General features: G+C 38.5%; 1 protein-coding gene across 1 annotated transcript in view; it reads left to right on the forward strand.

Moving 5' to 3' along the window:
• cdkal1 (CDK5 regulatory subunit associated protein 1-like 1) overlaps positions 1 to 15,037 on the forward strand; it is a 182,517-nt gene that overhangs the window by 63,202 nt on the left and 104,278 nt on the right. Inside the window, exons 7-8 of the mRNA XM_088306867.1 lie at positions 153 to 273; positions 14,446 to 14,549. Of these exons, the coding sequence (XP_088162993.1) occupies positions 153 to 273; positions 14,446 to 14,549 (225 nt within the window). The remainder of the gene's footprint in view (positions 1 to 152; positions 274 to 14,445; positions 14,550 to 15,037) is intronic.

Genomic DNA, 15,037 nt, shown 5'->3' on the forward strand with positions numbered 1-15,037 from the left:
TCACTTGGCATGTGACAGCCCTCAATGTGTGAATTTTAAACTGATTAAACTGTGACTGATCAATAATTACAGAACAAACCAGCACTGTTTAGTGAGACAGAGAGATGACTATTGCTGTAATCCACTTCTAAATTTTGGATTCTTCAATTCAGGTCACTCAGTTCGTCTTTTGGGCCAGAAGAAAGATGGAGGCCGGAGGCTAGGGGGAGCCAGACTGGACCTTCCCAAGATAAGGAAAAACCCTCTAATTGAAATCATCTCCATTAACACAGGGTAAGACACAAACGATAAACGACTCTATATTATCCAGCATTGATCTTGATAGTGTGTATGTGATTCAGATTTTACGAGAACATAAATTATACGGGCTTCTTCCGTCACCAATTTACGTTGTCTGTCTGTGTTATGTACCATAACCTCTGAAGTAGGCACAACCATTGTACAAACTTCACATGTACATTAATAGAAACCCACAATTTACAGTTGTTAACAATAATATCATTGTATTAGAAAAAGTGTGGGGATCTCAAATTCCTCATAACAGCTGCATTGCATTGTGGGTATTCCACATTATATGACAAATCACATGAAGAAAAATATATCTACAGAAAGAAAAAAAATAGTATATGAGGTTGTTCACAAAAGTACTAGTCTCTATATTTGTCTTTATAAACTCATTTACCACAGTGGTCTCGAGGGCCACGGTGGGCTGCACAGATGGACAAATTAAAAACTTTCACTTGACACGCCAATATGCTAATTGTCTTGGTCGCATTGTGCTAATATTAAACATAACATTGTTTCAACATTAAATGAGAAACACTAGTACTTACAAAGCCTACTCGCCACCCAGAGCGGTGAGTGCCTGGTACGTAAAAATTAGGGAATTGTATGAACCGGTCTGCGACACCAAAAAGGTCGAACATCACTGATTTAACTTATTTACTAATCGCGAAAAGGAGTCGCTTTCCTGTGTTACATGAAGGTGACCAACTCTGCTAGGTTTCAATTCGTAATTTAGGATGAAAATGCAGTTCAAATTTGATATATTGGGTTTATATGGATTAAAACTATCATACGGTTTATATGAACGGCTCGCTGTGTTTCTTTTAACATAATGATATTATCCAACCGATAATTATTTGCTTTTGTTGGTTTAAGTCAAGTTTTTTTTTTTTATATTGCGACGCAGACTGGTTTTACTGGATTTTATTTCTTAAAAAAGCTTTTGTATTATGATTAAGCCCGGCATTTATTTCAAATGGCAAATTATCCTAACCTAGCCACTAATGCGCATACGCACATTGAGCAACATTTTATGAGCTAATTTCATGTTTTTTTTTACAAATTTACAAACCATGCCCAATATTCCCAGTGGGCTACTTAAAAGTGGTTTGTGCAGACTAATTCCTTTTTGCTTGACCTTGACCGATGCTAATCCATCAGTGGACATCTTCGTGAATAATGTCCATCACATAGCAATGAACAAAACAGATTGTAAACACAATGTTTATTTGCTTTGTTTTCTTTCTTTTTTGTCTTTTGTTTTGTCTTGCATGGAAGCATCACATAATTCATTTTAGTGCTCTTGTGACTTTATGCATTAACTACACATTTATTCTCGTATCCATTATAAGAGAACTCGCAGACGAGACCACTCTTACCTGCCCTTGGGTTCTAGACTTAAATTTATTACTGCCGGAACATAAACACCAGAGAGCGAGACATTGTTGTTATTAAGAGTGTGACATTGATGCAGCACAAGAAAATGTTCCATCTACAACACATTACTATAAATGTCATACTGTATGTAATGCATAATTTAGAGCTTGTGTCAAGTCCAATGTTGCTGTTTTTGCCTTCTGTAGTAAGTTTGTGTGCTTGCCTTTATTTGGTTTTTCTTTTGGGGGTCATAGCGGCGACAAACAAATCCTCTTTTTTCTTTTTTTTTTCTTTACTGGAACTCTTTTAGTAGGCTGTGGATAACGTGAATAGTTTTTGCAAATCCATGGTGAACATCTGCTTTGTGTAATTTGGTCAGTCATTGGTGTCCCTAATTTGACCAGGCTCTGCTGATATAAAATTATATGTGAGAGAGACAGTGTGTTCTTTATATGCTCTGTTTTTAGATAATCCATTTTAAATCCCCTTCTGAAGTTGTGACATCATTGGTGACATTTGTTAGTGGACAAAACAAGGGAGATCTTTGTGCGACACACAAATGCAGAGCAGACCCAACTTCTGTTGCCTCTTGCCTCAAAAGAGAATTTTGGAAATTTGACAAGAGGCTTTAAAGGACTTTTTCTTTTAGGCAGACGATATATTGAAGCCTTGCTTCAGCGTCAAACATTTCCGTATTCATCTACAGTTTTGATGTTAATGTCAAAAAATGGTAGCTTCTTAAAAATAATCACTGTTGTCTTTGTCCTGAAACATATTACTTTAATGAGAATAAAATACTATGAAATGTAGAAATATTCCATTCGAAGTAGGGGTGGGTTGGGTCCTTGATTTCTGCATCTGCTGGTGAAGATCTCTGTGATTGTGGAGCTTCCTCCCATTCTTCTGAGCAGTCTTTACCGTCCTGTGAACAGCCTTCCTTTCTGCACCTAACATCTGCAGAAGCTCCGCAAAACACAGCTGCCCAAGGCTGTTGTGGATCCTTTTTGTCTGTGGTCTGTGAGTGAGGAAGTCCAAGACCCAGTTCTCTTGTGTTGATCCAAGAAGATGGGCCTACGGATTCCTTCCTATTTCCCAAGTGGGTGAAGACTGTGTCTACCGCTGATGAGATGACATCATCAATGGAGCAGTTCTTCCTGTTGGCATACGGGGAGTTTGATGGGAGTTTTTGATCCATGCCATTATCAACTTGTCCAAGCACTTCATGACTATTGGAGTGAGGGCAACTGGACCATGGTCAGTCAGACCTGTGACTGTGGAGATTTTCTGTATGGGGATAAAATACAATACTACTTTATGTAGTGCATTTCACAACAACTGGACCTCTAACAACGCACTTTCCATATGGTGTAGTATAAATTTAGCAGGAAATTACAACACAAATAGATACCGGAAGAACAGCGACAGCCTCATTTTGAGTCGAAAGCTAAAGAATAGAAATGTCTCTCGAACGAGTTTCAAAAGTGGACAGAGAGGAGGTTTGCCTAACATTCAATGGGAGGTCATTCCATAGTCGCGATCCTCCCTGAGGCTGCGCTTAGTCCTCGGCATCTCCAGCAACATTTGTTCTGCAGACCCAAGGCAGCGGGCAGGTGCGTAGGGATTGAGGAGTTCGGAGAGGTACGCTGGGGCGAGGCCATTTAAAGCTTTGAAGACGAACAGATGTATTCTAAAACGAACTCTGAAGTGCACTGGGAGTCAGTGAAGAGAAGCCGAGATTGGGGTGATGTGTTCTGTCTTCCGAGCTCCAGTTAAAAGACGAGCAGCAGCATTTTGCACCAGTTGGAAGCGCTTGAGGGAGGACTGGCTGACTCCAAAGTGGACTAAGGTGTTGAACGTGTCTGTTAGAAGCTCCTTGGTCAGCTGTTGGACATGCCACTCAGTAGGTTCCCAGAGAGGTTGTCAGGTTCTCGCCACTGCTCCTTTTTGCTATAATAAATATGCCTGAGGGGAAAGTTTACAGCTCAAATAGCCAACCAAGCCCCCCGCCCCCAACCCCCCAAAAAAAGGCTGCACTTCTCTTTCTAATGCACTCTTTTGTGTCCCACTTTTAGAACACTTGATGCTATTAGCCAAGCTGCTGGTTTTGATCGCGCAAGTGTGCGTGTCTGGCCGGAGGCTACTCCAAGGGTCCCTTCTTACTGTGTTTATCTGTGTGTGTGCGTCAATGTATGTGCGTGTATGTGTGTTGTCAGCATCAACAAAAGTCTCTTTGTAAGCAAGCTGAATTGGGATGCTTTAGCATCATAAACCAGGAATTTACAGCCACTCAGTCAGAATGGGTCATTAAACGTGTGTGTGTGTGTGTGTGTGTTGCTCTGTTTGTTTGTGTGAACCATTGCCATTGGTCTCCAGGCATTAAAAAAAAAAAAAAAAAAAAAGCCATTTGTTCCGCAGCTACAGCTCATTTCATTTCATTATGTGTCCCTTCCCTTCTCTCTATTTAGTTACATTTTTGGTGGTTAGCATCTCTCACATTGTTTTTATAATGCTAAATAAAGTCTTGTCGCATCTTCTGCTTTTTACAGTTAACCAATAACTTGCTTCATTATTTGTGTCCTCCCGGCACACAGGTAGACGGGCAGGGAGGATGTTCTCTCTCATTTTGAGAAAATGCGGTTCGCGCGGTCAAGATTCTAACATGTACAGTAGATTGTAGTACTCAGCTTTAATATTTGGCTCCACAATCGAATTTGAATGTGTGCATTGTTAACACCGCATTGCATACATTCAAATTATTCATTCTGATTGAGATGCAACTTAACTAAGCAATAGCAAAGAAAAATATATCTGCTTGTAAATAAATCTCGGAAAAAAGGTCATGCGTGTGTTTTGTGTTGGTTCTGGTTCTAGTTTTTTTTTTTTTCAAACAATGACTGTGCAAGATTTGTCAAATTCACCTTGATTTTTTTTGGTGGTTCTTCTAGACTCTCCAGTTACCATTCTTCTTATTCTTTTCAGTTAATTTAATACATGTTGCATGTGTGGCCACTTCCAGGAAGGTTGGCTGTATTTCCGTGGACCTTTAATTTCTGCAAAAATATGTTTAAACGGTAGTCCCAGGAATATCACACTGCTTAAAGTTTGACTTCTACTTTTATCTTCAACGTGCTTATCTCTAATTATCTTTTTTATCTCTTGAGACCCCTCTCTCCCATTCTAATTCGATGATCCATCCATGGTCTGTGTAACTTATTGTTACATTTGAACTAATTTTAACATCTGCATTTTGCTCTTATGACAAAGAGTAACTTTTTGTGACTTTGCAAAAAAAACTAAAAAATGAAAATAAACTAATAATTTTAACTGTTTAACTACGTTGTTATCTGAGCAGTGTTAATGCCAGAACTAAAAATAAATGAATGTACAATGGGATTGACTGTTGTCATTACAAATCCTTTTTATCGATTATTTCAGTGTATACATCGATGCATATTTTAAGATGTTTGAATCAATTTTAGATTAATCATTACATCAATAATTTATGGTCAAATAATTTCCAATCTTTTCTCGAGCTATCATCAATTTTGTCCAAGCTTGTCTCCTTAGTTTGTTGAGCCACAATTCAAAAGCATTGTCAGAAATTTCCTTTTTTTTTTTTTTAATTATTTTGACAGTTTCAAATTATTCCATTGACTATTATGGGTTTTTCTTTCATTAACAGAGGTGGTACCTACCATTTAGTCCATGTGTGTGACATCCACAGGGAGTGTAACATAACACATCCTTATGTTTTTATATTTTGCTACAATGACAAGAATTTAAATTTTTTTACTCTGAGCTCCTGGAATGGTATTCCCTCCCTAGAGTTAAAAAAGAAATACAACATTCGAGATTTTTTTTAACATTTCCCTCTTTTCTAACCTTGACGCTATAACACTTACTCCACACTTATTTTCTTGGCAGTAATAGTATTGTAACTATCCCTTTATAAGAGAGTTTTTTTTTTGTTGTTTTTAATCTATCTACAAATTTGTGTTGCACATACTGGAACCACCTACAACTAGAATTGTGTTGTTGGACTCATTTCTCTCCCTCAACTCTTTTTATTGCTACTTAATCCTTGAATTATATATTTCCAAAATAATTGCCATGAATCACCATGTCAAAATCCGCACAGGCATACATTTGCTGCATAAATACAGCCCAGAAACTCTCTGTGAAGTGTTTGTGAGTATATTTTTGAAAATGTTCGTGTGAGGTCATCAGGCCCGTAAGTGTGTTTTGCTGCAAGTTTCCTATGACTTCCTTCTGGCCGCCACAAGTTCTCCGTCCACTCTCCATGTCGACAAAGTACAATAATGGGTCTTATCAACCTTGCCGCTGACCTTAACATAGATTTGTGTGAAGCATTGTGACCAAGGTGTAACGTTAACAGCTTGAGCCAGCTGAGAGGGGTAAGTTGGGGGTCACAGACACGGACATGCCGAGGAAAAACAATAAATCGTTAGACTCGGAGGCCCCGGGTTTAGAACTCCCCTTGTAACTATAGCCAGCGCTCAGAATTATCGCCTCAAAACAAAACCCAAGTAGTTGAAACAATAGTAGTTTGACCTCATATGCCGCCGAGTTATTCCGTGCCTTCATTTTAGCTATTGTGTCACAAGACAGCCAGATTATAGAAACATCAGGTCTCTATCATTGAAATATTTCTCCTAACACAAAAGAGTAGATTATCCAAATTCTGTGCTCAAATTTGTTGTCAAATTTTTTTTTTTATTTTGGGATATATTACTGTATATTAATAACCTATTTGTGGATTTACATGATGGGTTTTTGTACTTTTTCCTACCCCCTTTGAACATGTTAACTGCACTATACTAACATGATGTTTCCTTTCTTTCATTTTTTTTATATATTTGTTAATATAATCAATCAATCATGAACATAATAATTTATGAAAAAGTTGCACAACAATTCAGAGGTCAAGCCACTGCTTTGCATAATGTAACGAGAGACTTTTTTTTTAGGGGTCTGTTTTGTGTTTTTGTGTGATCCAATGGCAAAGCGAAGCGGTCATAATGACCACCCAACCATAAATGAAAGTTATTGCAGCGTAAAAAAGTGGTAAACTCATCTATGTTTGAGCTTCCTGGTACAATAAGTCAACATCAATATTTATTGGGAAGAGACATCCTGCAAGCACATGCAGTAACTCTTCCTCGGTAGATTAATCGCGGTGTCAGAATTAATTGTGACTACACGGCTGTAATATAGAGTTACACTTGTTAGACTTTTTAAAGCAAAGTTAGCGAGCCTGATATATTAGGTCAATCGCTTTTAGAAATACTCTTTCTTCTTCTCTGTGCTTCCTTATTAAAGTTTTCATAAACTGATTTTTACACTTGTATGACGGTTAGCAATTTTGTAATATGACTTTAATGCACACGTGCACACAATTACAGCTAATGTACAAATAGAAACAGATCAGCTCTGTCGTCTTCAGTTGGCTTGTTTTCTATTTGGAGCTCAGTTAGACTTCTTTCGGTTTCAGGATTTGTTTAGTTTATTTTTTTAAACCCTTAGTGTTACAGCTTGTCTAAAAGTTTGATTTACAGTTTGGAAATCCTTGTCAAGTTGCTAGATCTTGGGGCAGAGTACATATTCTGGGGATGGGGAAGTTAACCTCAAAAAAATATTTGCAATAAAATGGATTTATTTACCTTTACTAGTCTAAACAAGGCATCCTGATTAATATTACATTTGTGGAATATGAGTTAAGCAGAAAAATCCATCAATTTTTTAGCCACCTCAGGAGGCGGCCATTTTGTCACTTTCTGTTGACTGAAATTGACATCATAGTTGCTCAGGTAACAACGAATCACAGCTTACCTGTTTTCTGAAGCTGTAACATGATTGGTCGTTATCTGAGCCCTGAGCCACTGTGATGTCATTTTCAGTTGACAGAAGTGACAAAATGGCCGCCAACTGAGACATACAAAAACTCATATTCCACAAAGGCAATATTATTCTGAATGTTATGTTGAGAATAACAGAACATATTCTTGAAAAGAAAATTTTGGTCTTGACCCTCATCTCAAAAGCATAAAAAAATTAATAAATAAATAAAAAAAATACTCCTTGAGCTTTAACATCCAGTACGTCTGTTTGACACTCATCGTTGGCATTCTCCTTTCTTTTTGGGCTGCTATCCGAAAGCAACATGCACTTAAGTCGACATACGTCAGAAATGTTGACACACATGTCAAAGTCTTTTCATAACAATAAAATAGGCTCCTAATAAAAAGTTCACAAACATAACAGCAAAGAAGTGTTTACAAAATAGTTTCTGATCTCCTGCGCGAGAGATTGACGGTGCGTGCGTGCACAATGTCGACAGAATCGCATTACATTTGGCACTAGCATGTTTTCAATCACACGTACACAAAGAAGCCTGCGAATAAATTCTCTTTTTATTTATTTATTTTCGCCCGAGAGCAACACACAAAAGGAGATTCTGTCACATGCCTCCACCTCCTCTGGCGGTGCACCACAGTGGCCTTCCAGATGTTTATCAAACCAATGTATGGGTAGTTTTCAGCTCCACTGGTCTGAACATATTATTCCATTTCCCTCTTTCCCACTGTTTAACACACAAACACACAAATGCACGTTAGGCGCACACACAAACGACTCGAGCTCCCTCAATCACGAGGAGACCAGGAGGGCCTGTGCTCCCCGCAGTAAATCCAAAAGATTGATGTGTCTCCTTGGACAAAATGAGATTGAATGTCATTATAAGACATTACGCGACAGAACTCCCGAGTAACCGAATTAACACCAGCGTGTCACAGAATAGCACGTTTTACATATACGCACACACATGTTCGCACAACAGATTGGGTTTCAGAGTATACACCATTCCCCCCCTCCTATGTTTCCCCTCCCAGATTTGACATTTCTCCCTGTGAACTCCCAACTTGTGAACGTGTTTATCTGACGTCAGCACTCCCTTGTCAAGTTGACTTCCGCAACTTTGGAAGTCGCGACAGAATCGACACTGTTCGTTTTGAATATTGACCACGACTTTTGACTCATTGTTTTCGGCCTCAGCGGTGAGTTGACTGATCATGATTTTGGTTCCAGTGAGGTAGTAGTTGTTGATGGGTGGCTGTCATTGCGGGATTTTTTATTTATTTTTTTTCACAGCTTGCACATTTCCCAAGTCATCCAGCAAAGTCAAACAAAGCGTGACTGCTGTTTATGTCTTAAAATGATGATTTTGATTCTCTTGGAAGACGCAGTGGTCTGTAGTTTTCTCGCGTTACCTTTTTTGTTTCAGCTCACCTCACATGATACCAAGGAGACGTAGAGTAAGCGCGACAAACGCAGCGGCACCTCTAAAGTTGAACACAACGGGCTTTTTTGCACGGTATTATTCTACATGCCGCGTACTAACCATCATGACGCACGTTGTCCTTTGAAGTCCTCCTCTAATGCAACGAGCTGCAATTTAGAGAAGCGCTTTAAAATGTTTACTGCTTCTTACATCCACACGTATGAAGTTTACATTTACAGTATGCTAATAACATTCCTGGTTAGCGACGGACTGCATGTGTAAATCTCACTATTATTTGAGCAGATAAGTAACATTGTGTTCTATTTGTATTTTTTTTTTTTTTAATCTGTTTGGCATGATTAGTGTCACTTTAAGACAGACCGGAAAAGGTAAATGCACAGGCTGGCTTTATCAAATCCATAAAGAATTACGATAAAAAGCTGGCAGTGTCAAAGTAGTCGCTGTTTAACACTGTTATAAAGCCTTTATTAACTCCACAGGAAATGTAAGTTGAGAAAAGTATGTGAACTACTGCATGATATGACTGCAGACCTCATGCGCTTTTTAATGGCTGTTCACGTGTAAAAAGATGTTAGTTGAAACTAATTGTGTACTTATCCTTAACTACGGACATGTGCGGAATGTTGCTGCTCGTTCCTGGAAGGCAATTCTCATCACATGAAGACTAAACACAGTTGTCCTTTATTTATTATTATTATTATGATTGAGTTCAACTCATTCTTGTCTCTGTCAGCTTAGAGACTCGCTCCTGGCACCGTGTTTTCTCTTTGCCAACACTTGTATCCTTCTTTAATGGAATCGTACCCAAAAAGTCCAATAAAAATTTAAACGTGCTTGTATGTAGTTAATATTTAACATATTGACATGGCCTCCACGATTCATGATGCATGAGTAAATAAAATGTGGTGAGTATATAATACTACCCATCTCAAGTAAAAAGTCAAACCAACTCAATGTTTAATCCGAATCACTGGTTATTTAATTGTGCACAAACACCATTTTTGTCCTGTAACAATGAGCTGACTGATCTATTGAAAACAGTCTCGAGGTCTGCCTACAGTCAAAACAAGAAGTTATGGAAACACTCAGAGGTCTAATGTTGACATGAGGTTGAGGTCTCTCACATATGCAGTGTGCACGTGCTCTTTCTCTGCGAGCCAAAACAACAAGCAAGACTTGTGTAGTAGTTAAAGGTCTCGTAGGTCATCTTGTGACCTTTTGACAAATTCACATGCTGTAGTCTCACTTGCGAGCGTGACGAAATTTATGTACAAAGGCTTGATTGAGTGCAATGTGTATCTATGCTGTATTTGACACACGCGCACAAAACGCAGAAAAGCCGTTGGCTCACGGTGCATACGTGGATACTGATTCAACAAAAGCAAACACACAGATACAATTATGGGAATTATTATGTAGCCGCATGGATACCTTGGCCAGAGATAATTATTAGCAAAAGAGAAAACAGGGCCTCATTGTTTTTAATATTTTGTCTTGAACAAGCTTGCGTAAATTTCTGATAAATTAGTAAGAACGCTGTTGAACATTGCTGCCATTAACGACCAACCCCCGAAGATCTGGAAACTTTTAATTAGTCGCTTTTTTTTCTTTTTTATTTAATTGTTGGGCCTGGGGATATGCCATTTATTTTTATTTGAATATTTTGTTAAATTAATTTTTAAATAATTCTTTTTTTAGTCAATTGACATTTTTGTTGCGGACACAAAAGTTGTCATTTAATTTTTTTTTTTTTTTCTTTTGGTGAAAAAAAAAATCGTGGATTTTATTTTTAGGCAAATTTTGCCCAGCCCATATTATTGTGTATGCAAATTGAGTCGGCTGCACTGTCTTCTTTGACTCCCAACTTTGACTCGCGGTGGCTTTGTTCGCCCATATAATGGCAGTTAAAGGTTTTGTTTGCTCATTTACCCACTCCACCCAATCTCAGCGTGAACAATAAGTGCACTGAATAACCCTGCTTTACAATTGAAAAACTCGCCCATTTTTCCCTTGCAGTCTAAGCTTTGTTTTGATAATTGCGTTCTCAAGCTGGCACGGCGCAAACCCCGTCAACACGCTAAGTAAGACACATGCACACACGGCCCAATTTGTTTATGCATGGAGCAGATTTCTAATTAATGTGCAAAACCTAAGTGCTTATCATTGAGAAAACCTTTTCCTGCTTAACTGTCTCCTAGTCTGTCTCTTTAAGATGCTGCGCAAGGGAGTCCCTCCAAAGGAAACCGCTTGTTTGTGTGTGTGCGCGTTTGTGTGAGAATGTGTGCACATGTCAAGGGAGGTTTACAAATGTATAGAGAAACCACAGGGCTTTCTTTTTCAAGACTCCAACACAATAGTGCTTTTAACACACACGCACACACACACGCATGTGCACACCAACCAGCCCCAGACGCACTGGGGAGGAAGCCCCTCTCATTGTAACACATTGATGAAACTACACAGTTGTCAAGTGCTCCAGCTACCTCTGTGGTTTAATTAGCCAGTATGAAACAAAACGGGTATAGTGGGTAACAAAGGAGGAAATCAAATTGATAAGAGGCTAAACAATATATAGGATTTTATTTTGTCTGTCTTATGGATGTAAACAGGGACGTCGTTTTAAAAAAAGTGATTCTCACTTGGGCCGCACAAACTTCAAATGCAGGGCAGGCGTCTGTATTTATACGAGGTGTGCTCTGACACAGCTCCAACCTCTTTTTTTTTTTGTGTGTGTGTCAGAGTTCTGACTAGTTATGGCACTTTGGGGTGATGGGGATGTCGAATCTGCTAATGCGTTGTCGTGATATTAGACAAATGCTCAGCAACAGCACGCTGACAAAGTCACATGCGCACACCGAATTGATACGCTCGCACGCACGCACACACACACACACTCAAGCAAGTAGACCACTGTCTCTTGAGATTAATGTTGGTGTGATCCACTCAGCTGGGCCTGATCACATTAAGACGGATGGACCCCCTGGTGGTGGCGGTGGCTGTGGTGTATGTCTGTGTGTGAGTGTTTGCAGGGTCCCATCTGTCTCTGTTTTCTCCACATCGAGGTTATGTGACCTAGCTGCCATCTTTAGTGCCCTCGGCCGAGATAAGAAAACCATCGAGTGGCAGGGATAGACAGATTAAAACACAACTATTTTTCTACTCAATTTCTTGCCTTTGGTGACGTGCTTGTAGTTTGTAGTTCTAAGGGATTACTGAAGCACTGTTATGTTAATCTCTCACTGCTTCTTAAAGTGCTGTTTCAAACAATAAATTAGAAAACCGTGATTTAAATAAACGTTGGAATAAGGGTTTTAATTTATTTTGAGATGGTGGTGGTGATATTTCAAATGGGCTATTTAAAAATAAGAGATTAAAAAGAAGCACCAGTAGGAAGCCAAATATTGCAGTTTTGGCTCTGAATACAAATTTATACAAGTTGAAATGACAGTTGTACAACTGAGGTCAAATAAAATGTGCTCCAGGAGGGACTAGCACCACCCCAAATCAAGCAACCCAAAAAAAAAACATTATAGAATTAGTGGAAATAGTCATTTGAAACCTCTTTCATGAAATCTTTCTAATTTCCAGTGGTGCAAACTCACATTCAACTGTATAGATTCCACTGTAGAACACTTTGCATGAGATTTGGGTGTAAAACTAACATCAAACTTGTGGCTATGACTCACCATATCCAGAAATACTGGTCTATGTTGCAAATGCACGTACTGTACACCTCCGCGAGAGGGATGCTGAAATTCAAAATAATGTAGTGTGAACTCGATGATTTACAATTAGGAATTGAGGAAGAATCGCATAGTTGAATCAGAAGTATGCTTTGGCACTGGCGCACAAACATTATTTGTGTCTCTCGGTTCCAAGGTCAGTTTATGTGAAGCTACAGTACAATTTGTGCTATTTTGATTTTTCTGGGTAGCAGACAGAATAGTTTTCTCATAAACTCACGTATGCCATCATCCCATTAGTGGGTGCAAAGGACAGTCTTTCTGGATATAAATCTTTAGTTAGCTGTTACTGTCAAGGCAATTTATTCCACATGAAAACAAATTAGAAAAACAGAAATCTTTTCAATGTGTTTTGTATAAAAGGCTCACAGTGAGCCAACAGAGGGTGCTTTGATTATGAAACTGGGCTGGGGTCAATAATTTGTCACGGTTTGGATATTTTAGGACTTTTGGATGAAACACTATTTTGACATGCTGCAGCAAATTGTACACTCTATCAACGCTTTTTGTGCCAAGATGTCGGTTTCGCTGGATGTACTGCAAAATATTTCTTTTTGTTCTTTTTTTGCTCCGACTTTGTGCAGTACATAAACAACTTTGAAGAAGGAGTCATTTTATTCAGCTTAAGTGATTCCTTTGCTTATTAGGGTTGGGTTTAAAAAAAAAAAAAAAAAGAACGATATATCAATTTGAATCGATTTTCCTTTTCATAGCCTGATATCCATTCACGAACCATATATCAATACTTTTAATAATGTCTTTTCCCCCAGAAAATTTACATGGCTTCACATGTCACGTGAGATCTTGTCACTGCGTGAAAGTAGCGTATCAAAGCAAAATGGCGGAAGCAGTGAAGTCAGCGCCAATAAGCATGAAGTCAGAAGTTTTTATTGTTTTGACAAGGTCATTTTAAAAATGTAACTGCATTGGCTTCAATTTTTAATGTAAATGATATTTTTACTAATGCACCAAGTTACAGTAAGCCATTTGTACTAATTGCAGCATTGGTTCTTCTGAGAATGCATTCTAACAAAAGTAAAATTGGTACTGCGTAAAATTCTTGATAGAATTGAAAATTAATCAAAGCTAATCTAAAATAAAATTGAATCGACTTGTGTATCGAATCAAATCGATTTTGGAAATTTCAATTGATAACCTGTCATATTGCTTATGAATCACCTTTTAAATGAACTGAATTGTTTCTTTGACAATTTTAATTCCATTATCTATCCTGCTTATCGATCTGATTCAAAAAGAGGCACAAAAAAATTAATATGTCTACAACCTTGTCAAGAGTGCTGAGCCGATGTATGAATCAGTGCTGGTGCAGGTTTTTCTTTGTAACATGGCTATGAATTTGAAAAACAAACTCAAAAGTTATCCTCTGCTTAGAATTTTGCAGCACCTTCGCTCCTGATGCTGAGATATTTTACTTCACAATCTCAATTTTGTGACATTGCTCCGTTTAATTCCTGCCTTCACTCTCCTCTTGAATAATATTTGTCTTCTTTCCATGCTCATCTCACAAGTGAATTTAGGAGAGATTTTCTTCTCCACTGTGGTTGAGTTTCTGATTTTACGTGGCGTGTGTCACATTTGACTTTCAACATGAGTAAAGTGTATACACCATTGAAAAAAGTATTATTTTTTGAGGCATAAGCAAGCACTATAAAGGCTTCTTTTCTTTTTGTTCGCTAATCCTTTCTCTCCCTACTTTTGCAGGTGTCTGAATGCATGTACCTACTGCAAAACAAAGCATGCCAGAGGAGACCTCGCCAGCTATCCCATAGAAGAGCTGGTTGAGAGAGCTCGACAATCTTTCCAAGGTGAGTTAATAATAATACGTACATTGCTTCACGTACTTGAGTGTGCGTGTGGCTCTCCAATCATGCGGGGAGGGTTTTAGTAACACATGTTGATGTTTTTTCTTCTTGCTTTGTGGGCCCATCCAGTTGGCTTGGTTTGATGCCAGATGAACAGCTGCTGTGCCCTGGCATCTGTTCCTTAAGAGTAGACTCCCAGCTTCCCTACTGCACAGCAGGCGATGGTTCAAAAAGACCCCCAGGCGGGTCAGTCAAGGGCAAATCTTACCTATTGGCAACACAGATCGTGTTTTCAGTGCATTTATTATAAACAATAGCTACAATGCTTAGTTATATAAACTCTAAATATAGTCTCAATCTATGTTTTGCATATGTTTCTAGGAAGATTTTTGACTATTGTGGTAGGTAGGATTTTTTTTTTTTCTTGGTCAATATTTAATCAGAGGTAAAAAGATGTGACAACCTGGCACTTAACTAGTTCATCCCAATAT

This window comes from Idiotropiscis lumnitzeri, chromosome 10, assembly GCF_059441095.1.
Source record: "Idiotropiscis lumnitzeri isolate Australia: NSW breed Sydney's pygmy pipehorse chromosome 10, RoL_Ilum_1.0, whole genome shotgun sequence".
Lineage (NCBI taxonomy): Eukaryota > Metazoa > Chordata > Actinopteri > Syngnathiformes > Syngnathidae > Idiotropiscis > Idiotropiscis lumnitzeri.